The 8,717-nt window shown below is 43.3% G+C and overlaps 1 protein-coding gene across 1 annotated transcript; it reads right to left on the minus strand.

Moving 5' to 3' along the window:
- Window positions 1-3,098: 3,098 nt before the first annotated feature.
- Window positions 3,099-4,393, minus strand: LOC127029640 (uncharacterized). The gene is made up of 2 exons (XM_050915373.1): window positions 3,941-4,393; window positions 3,099-3,833 (listed from the first exon to the last, which is right to left on the minus strand). Exons 1-2 carry the CDS (start codon window positions 4,391-4,393, stop codon window positions 3,099-3,101), a joined length of 1,188 nt encoding a protein of 395 aa, XP_050771330.1.
- Window positions 4,394-8,717: the final 4,324 nt, after the last annotated feature.

Below are 8,717 nucleotides of genomic sequence, written 5' to 3' on the forward strand. Positions count from 1 at the left end.
CGTGTCGGCTGGTATCGTTTGCGTTGTGTGCGCGCCTGCGCCGGCAGTTGCTAGGTGGTCGTAATCTGCCTCCTGGGCGTTGCTGGGATGAAGGCCGAAGTCTTCCTCAGCTGCCCTCTAGGTGACCTAGGTCCCACTCATGTTCTTGTGGAATCGCCTTTCTTTAGCCGTTACTCAGTTGTTTATTCTACCGAACATTTGGCTGTCCCTACCCCCACATGTCTTTAGATAACTAAAGAATGTCTCAACACTTGCAAGCGATTTACTTATCTTCCCGCTACAATGTTTGAGACATTAACAGACATTAACTCTTTCAGTCCCTCACACCACCCCGTGGCTCAAACATTGTCCATACAATCCTCATCCAGGGTGGCGACTTCACAGACAGCAAGAGGAGGAAACACAAGGTAAGAGTAACAAGAATAGGCAAAGCAGGAACCCACAGCCCTAACATTACAACAATATTCAAAAGTCACTTTCCCTGAGGTCTTCCTCGACCGTTGTGATCCGTACATGACGAATAGATGTAATGGAAGATAGCAAGCGAGAGATCATACATCTGCCTATTGCAAGGCCCATTATCAAAAATAAAAATCCACACAGTATCATGAGGCCAATGTTTACAAGCCATTTTCCCCAACCTGTAAGTCCCAGTGAGCCTGCAAGAGAGGTGAGCCAAGTTTTCGGATCCCAGCTGTTAAACCGATCCTTGGGCTGCATCGCTTGAAAAAGTCCTCCGGTTTTCTCTGTTACCTCTCTCATCTTCTCTCGCGCTTCTTCTATGGTGGTGGTTGCGTTGTGTATGGTGAGAGCCACTCGGTACATCCTTTGAATACAGCGTATGAATCTGTGTAAATAAAAGTCAATTCTTTGTTCTCAGCTTCTCTTTTAATCACACTTCACACTGCCACCAACTCCCCCACCTGAGCACTTCCCTCCCCTTCCGTTATAATCCGCTCCCCCGAATCAACATGTAAGGCTACTGCCCGATATTTCCACACCTTTCCCTCCCTTTTTGAGGACGCATCAGTAAACCACACATTTTTCAAATGAGGTTCAAATGGAGGAGCTGGTTTTATAAGGGAAGGAGGGGTATCCTGGTTGGATTGGCTATCAGGTGACTCCTGTATTTGGAGTACCTTAAGTGCCCCTTCTTCTACCCTTCGTGCATGACAATAGTGATCTAACTGCGCATACCGTTTCCTGACTGTTTCTCGCTGTGCAACCCCTGCCGGGGGTGGGGTCCCAGCCAGCGCTGGCTTCAGGACCTTAAAGGGCCCTCTCAAAATAATCGGTTGTTGCTTTGTGATTTTTTCAGCCTCCTGTAGGGCTAGATTAACTACAAAAAGACCCTTCTCCCAAATTGAATATCGTTTTTCAGCATCTTTGAAGCTTCTCGAGTAAAACCCGACAGGGCGAGTTGGTCCTTCAGGTCCACGCTGCCACATGTGTATTGATAGGCCGTGGATGGCAAAGCCCCACTCAATATGGAGTGGATCAGTCGGGTGTATTGGCCCTAAAGCCTGGTATACCCCAGCCTCAAAGATCAATAGTTTTAAGGCTTCCTCATGGACAGGGGTCCACTCCCAAGAGGTCCTTTTCCTCGTCAGGTCATATAAAGGTCGAGCTATAATAGAAAAGTCCGGAATATGTTTTCTCCAGAATACCAGTAGGCCTAAAGCGTGTTGAAGCTCCCTTTTGTTACCAGGCGCTTTCACTTGCTGGAGGGTAGTTAAGGTCTCTGAGGGAATGCACACTGTTCCTCCCCTCCACCAGATGCCTAGAAATTTCACTTCAGGGGACGGGAGTTGTATTTTCCCTGTTGGAATCTGGAGTCCTAAATTTTCCAAATGGGTAATTATGTCTTCCTGAGTCCGTCCTACCACGGAAACATCAGGGCCACCGATTAGCACATCATCAATATACTGATATATTTTGACTCCTTCTCTGGGGGTAATTTGGGCAAGTTCCTGTGCTAAAGCATAATGGGCAATAGTCGGTGAATGACAATAGCCCTGGGGAAGGCGAGTGAAGGTGTATTGTACACCTTCCCACGTGAAAGCAAAACGCTCTCTGTCTGAGTCCTGCTGGGGAACCATAAAGAACATATCTTTTACATCAATGGTTGCCAAAATCGGGTGTGCTTGTTCCTGGATGGTTGCGATCAGTTCTGCTATGTTTGGCACCGCGGCGGTTAAGGGGCCTGTATTGGCGTTTAGGTGCCGATAATCGACTGTTAGCCGCCATCTGCCGTCTGGCTTGCGGACAGGCCAAACGGGAGAATTATAGGGGGAATGTACAGGGATAATTATTCCCTTTTCTTTCAGGTCTGAAATCACAGGAGCAATCCCTTCTCTAGCTCCTAGAGGGAGAGGATAGGGTTTAACATTCACAACCTTAGACGGGGGTAATTCCGGCGCGGATTGTAGCAGTCGCACCGTGACTGTCGGTAAACCAAACACCCACTCTTTTCCCTTCGAGTCCACCCAAGCACGCCCTCGGAGCAAATCAAGTCCCAAGATGTTCGTCGGCAACCTCCCCAATATCATCAAAACCTCTATCGGGGATTCGTCCCCAGGCAACCAGCATTTTACTCGAGCAGTCGGTTGGGGTCTGGAATTTCCAAACACATCAGTAACCCAAATTCGCTTTTTATCCGCCACTATCCCGTAGCGGTTAGCCACGTCCTCCCGGAGAGCCGACATCTGGGCTCCGGTATCTACTAAAAAGGTGACTGGAGTTTTAAAGGGACCCAGGGGAAAGGTAATTAACAAGTCCCCTTTGTCGTTTTCTGTGAGCCTCCTTAAATAGATCCACCGGCCATCCCCCGGCTCACCGACTGGGGACGGCGGAGGAGGTTTCCCGACTCCGGGACGCTCAGATCGATCATTGCAGTCTCCTGGGGGGGGGCGGATGGGATTATTGTTTCAGGTTCCCGGGATGGGAGGACAAAATCCTTGGGGTTTGAGGGAGATGGGGTTTCCTTTATTTTGTCCCAGCTTTTCACCAAACTTTCCAGATCGGGGGTGGGTAACCCATCCATCACCTCCCTGGGAATCTCCTTTGAGATGCCTTTTGTCCATAACGCATATCTTTTACTATCGGGGCCGCGTCGGCCTCGGGGGTGCAGCTTTTATTCGCCCATTACCTTCCACCCTCCTAAGGTCCGCCTTGGATTTTGTCTCTCCCTGGCCGGTAAATCCCATCCGTCTCCCGTAATTAATCAATTCTTGTGCCACCCCTCCCCATGTCGTCTCCGGGGGGCCTCCCCTCCTCTGGGGTCGGGGCGCCCTCAACCGATCTTGTAGTTGCACCGCATATAATTTCAAAGCATCAGGTAATCCTCTTAGAAGGGGATGCAACCTGTCGGGGTCTGCCACGTATTGCATGGGGGAGGGCTGTTGCGGAACCAATAACCGGTCATGCATCAACTGGAGACACGCAGTTTTCTGTACACTCTCTAAAATGTGCCCCGCCGTAGGCGTTTTAATCGAGAAGGGGTCTCCCCTTTCCATGGGATCCAATCCACCCGCCCAGTATGCCACTCTTTGGGTCAAGGACAAAGGTTCTCTATTGTCATTTGTGGTTAGAGAAACTCCCGGACCCCAATATCCTCTCGCCTCGTCCTCACTCAGCAAGATACGGTCACCCCCGGTAAGAGACACTCTCCACACATACTCAGTTTCAGTTTCTCGGGGGCCCCGGGAATATTTCTCCTGAATTTTACCCAAATCAGTGGGAGAATAGGGAATGATACGAGTGGTAACTTGTTGGGGCCCTCCTTGACCACCATCCACAGTCTCAGTTTTAATCAAAGGTCGCATTACAGCTCCCTCCCCGCAAGAGAAAATATTTCTCTTATAGGATCTAGGTCTTTAAGAGGGTATAACGATTTTGGATTTTTCCCTTCGTCAAAATCGGCATCCGAATTTTCTACAACAATTGGGGAGCGGATTTCATCTAATTGTTCCCGCAATATTCGCTCCCGCTCCAAAGCTTCCGTCAAAGCGGTGTGTAGCCGTTGGTTAGTCACCCGCTCGGCGGTAAGCTGGTCAGAGAGATGTCTTGTCTCATTTCCTAATTGCTCCTGCAGAGCCCCCACCAGATCTTGAAGGGATTTTATTGTCTCCCCTTCCACGTGTTGGGCCATGTGTTTATTCCGTTGTGCTGCCACCAGAGCTGCTCCTAAAACCGCACAAACTACTGCCTTCCCCTTCCCTTGTTTCAGTTTTCGTTCATTAGCCAAGCTGGAAATTCTGTCGGCTACCGCTTGTGGATCGTGCCAATTATTATGGGCCCAAGTCATACCAGAGAGAGAAAGTCGGGCGCTATAGCCCTCTAACCTCTCCAGGAGAGGGGTGCAATCTACAGTCGGTCCTCCCAGGGAGGCCATTATGAGTATACAATTATAGGGACCAGATCCCGTACTAGTCCTCAGAGGACTGTCTCCCCTGGTGTATGACTCCTCTCAGAGAGGGGCTTTGGTAAAAGCCGAGTCCCAGTGATCGCTTTAGCACCAATGAGGGGATCCTGCCGACTACGCCAAATTTGTTACGACCCGGACCGGACAGACCAGAGGGCCGTAGAGGTTCTGGGATCCCCCCGGGCTAAATTGAGGGGAAACGACACCAAACGATCACTTTGAATGCTTTATTCGAACAATCCAAACTGCGGAAGGCGTAACGGTGGGCAGCGTGGGTTGCAGCAAAACGTTCACAAGAAGAGAGAAAAGAGAGGAATAAGGAAAAAAAAAGAGAGGGGGGGAAAGAAAAGAGATAGTCACCACCCTTGGATCCCACGATGTCGGCGAGAAGCGTGGCAATCTTCCCGCGATGTCGGCGACGAGCGTGGCAATCCTCCGGTGACGGGCGCGCGCAAAAATGGGGAAGGGTTCCCTTGTTTATACAGTCTCTAGTCCCTGCTTCCGTGTCGGCGTTGTGTGTGCGCCTGCGCCGGCAGTTGCTAGGTGGTCGTAATCTGCCTCCTGGGCATTGCTGGGGTGAAGGCCGAAGTCTTCCTCAACTGCCCTCTAGGTGACCTAGGTCCCACTCATGTTCTTGTGGAATCGCCTTTCTTTAGCCGTTACTCAGTTGTTTATTCTACCGAACATTTGGCTGTCCCTACCCCCACATGTCTTTAGATAACTAAAGAATGTCTCAACACTTGCAAGCGATTTACTTATCTTCCCGCTACAATGTTTGAGACATTAACAGACATTAACTCTTCCAGTCCCTCACAGTCCTATATGTTAGATTACTCCCGAAACTGAAAATCTAATTCAACACGCTATATGAAAAGTTTTATATACATATAAAAAGGTTCTGATTGGGGGAAAAAAAAATATTTAAGAAAAAAAAGGAGAGATTCAAATATGGATTACTGAGACTAATGATGAACTACTTATGACCATGTCTGCTAACATGATTTAAGGAAAAACGGAACAAATTGGATAAACCAAAAATGATTTGCTGGAATTCCAGCCTAAATAGAGAATAAATAATGCAAAAAAAGTTTATTTCAGACATCATATTTTTTGAATCCATAATCTGATGACTGTAAATATTGTTAGGTTTCATTTCCACAGCCTGTGATGATCTGGCCATTCTAAGACCAAGACAACACAGTAGCCTTACGTACTTGGCTTCAGTTAAGTCATAGAAGAGATGTACAATATGAAATCAATGTTATACCAACAGCATATCATTCTTGCATAAACTATACCTGCTACAGAAAAATTCTGCTTGAAGCTGGGCACTGAACAGCACTGAAAATTGTTGCTATTTAAAGACAAAGCTACTGTCATATTTGCCTTCCTCCACCCTCCTTAAGCTGTTCTTAAACTTCACAGAGTGCTGGTATGACAGAAAGCATTATTTAATATGCTCTTAAGTGTGTAAACTCTTTTGGCAAAGACTGGAGGCTCTAATAAAGCAGATCATCATTATCAATTTCCTTGATGTGAATCATAAACACTAAGGACTAGTATGGTATGACAATGAGTAGCTGATTATTTACAGTGTGTGTCAGTGCAATCCTGTTCAGCCATTGTAAAGCCTAATTCAATGGCTATTTATTTGCTAGCAATATATTGGTCAAACATTCACCAAAACCAAGCCAAAACAAAGCTAGTGAATATCAGCTGTATTCAATTTCATCAGTTTTTCAGCTGGATGGATATAAATCTGTCTCATGTTTGGAGCCAACTCATCGCTGAAGGAAGTTATTTTGCACCTGTGCTTTTCTATTTCCCAATTTAATATAATAATAACAACATTTCATCAATTAATATGCAATCTTTCTTGTAGTACAATAAATATAGTCTTGCTTGCAGTTTATTGTAAAAAGTCTAAAAATAAAACCAAATGTTTAAGTGGTTATAGCTTAACCACAGACTGTTGTTACTTGTGTAACTTGTGTGTTACTGCTAAGCCTTGAATTTACTGGAACTTTTTTTGAACTTGCTGAGAATTTCTTTTCTTAAATGTGTGACCTAATGGTTATCCATACCAAAGGCAGTAAATCTTAGACTTCTTAAGTCCAGGAAACAACTATAAGTAAAAAACCTGTAACATAATATAGAACTGCTGAGCAATGGGAGAGAAGCTGACAAACTGACAAGCAATGATAAAATAACCCCACGTGAACTCAAAACTGAAGAAAACCAGAAGAGGAAGACACTGATACCATCGGCATCGACGTTGTCGTGTCAGGAACTTGGGCTGTTAACATCCAGCCATGAAGGCTTCTCTCCTCCCCTTTGCCTAAGAAAGACTGCTCAGGGATCCTTCAACAACTGGAAAGACTAAAAAGAAAGTCAGAAAAGTGGAGCAGCATAAAGACAGCACAGCCTGTATATTACAATTTTAATTGTATTATTAATTCCCTCTTCTTTTTTTATTTATTTTAATGGAAAACTATGGATTTTTGATGTATAACTTTCATTTTAACTGAACTAGCAGTAGTTTTTGTTTTAATTGGGTTAGCAATAAATTATTGGATCCATAAGTTGTGTTGTCTTTTTACCCCTAACAAAATTTTGAGCATAACAAGTTGGGAAAGAAGTATAACTTAATTCTAAGGTAGTATTTCAGAACGGATTTTTTCTCTGTTCGTATGTATGTATGTGTCTCATTCAATAGAATGTAGTAACATAAGTGAAATTAACTGGTTGAGACAGGACTGTAGTGCTGTTTTTCACTAACAGTCTCAAATAAATTAAATGTGCAATGTATTTAGGCTGAAATAATCAGCTAGAAACAGAGTCCTCCATCTTCTGGTGGGACTCTCCCAACCAAAATCCAAGGGAGGAAGCAAAGATAAAAACAGTATAATTTGATTCAGTACTGCCTCATTTAAACTCCTGGACTCTTCTGTGAAGCCTGTAAGATGGTTTAATGCAGACAGAAAACATGGATGCCCTGAAAAGGCTCAAATCATGGTGGAAAGAAGAAACTATGTGAAGACAAGGGTGGAGCTCAATCTTCTCAGTATTCTACATTATTTAGGAGGAGTTCTCAAAATCTGTTTGCAACCCATGATTTCAGGAAGTCACAAATATGCAACTGGGCAGATGCTGTAGCTTAGTTAGCTGTCAGTTTTTTTCTTCTCTTTTTGTTTATCAGTTTGAACCCTCATAATTTGTATAATCATAATTAAACCTCTTTCCTCAGAAAATACCCAGGAAACAAGATCTCCAAATTGTTTGCCAAGTAAAAAAAATAAATAAATATATAAAAGTTTCTTTTGAGTTGATTCCACCTCTTACTCGGATGGTTTTGATATTTGTAATGGTTTTAATTTATTGAAATATGTGAATTCAGAATAATTTATCCTATTAGCCTGGTCAAAAAAATCCTATGTTTGTTGTTTCTGAAGCCACTGAGTGTAAAAAGGGGAAGAAATACAGTTATTGAAATAAATGCCTGACCAAAGCAAGTGTTACCTAATATGAAAACATTCTTACTGATGATATGCTTATCCCTTCTAATTCCCAGCAGGTAGTTGAAAAATCTAAGTGGCATAGTAATACAACAGTGATATTAATTTTGTATGGAGTGGCACAGCACGAATCTTACTCCCCATGTAGGTTCTAGGTATTCTTATAATCCATCAACCAGTGCAGCAAGAGAATTCTCCTAAGTTTATTTTCATATTAAAGCGTGTTTTCATCCAAACAATTTACATTACATTGTTAGTGAGCTGTCTTCCATGTTTCTTCCCTATTTTATATCTGGTTTTTTTTCTGTATTTCTATGGGAATATCTCTATATCTCAAAATGGGCAAAATTTAAACATTAAAGGCATGATTTTGCAATATAGCTGCCGACTTCTTTTAATTTACTTTTTTCATTATTTCTTTCAATTTGTAGAAAATTTAATGATCAAACTTTTCCATAAGATTTGTATGAATTCTCAAAAAAATGCATATTACAGTAAGAGAATTCACAGCCCCATGTTTGAGAAAATAAATGAAAAGAGAGAAATCACACTTTTCTTAAAGTGCATGTTTTTATCACACTTTTCTTAAAGTGCGTGTTTTTATCAATGTAGCTTAAAGAGAATACATACATGTAATCTGTGATGTTAGCTCATTAAAATGTCCACTAACCTTTAAGACATCAGAAATTTCATTACCTACCTAAAAATTTGTTTTACAGAAAATAAAAAAAAAAAGTAAAAAGTAAAAGTATTTTAGTGAGTATATCTCCTGAATGATA

Source organism: Gymnogyps californianus, chromosome 1, assembly GCF_018139145.2.
Source record: "Gymnogyps californianus isolate 813 chromosome 1, ASM1813914v2, whole genome shotgun sequence".
Lineage (NCBI taxonomy): Eukaryota > Metazoa > Chordata > Aves > Accipitriformes > Cathartidae > Gymnogyps > Gymnogyps californianus.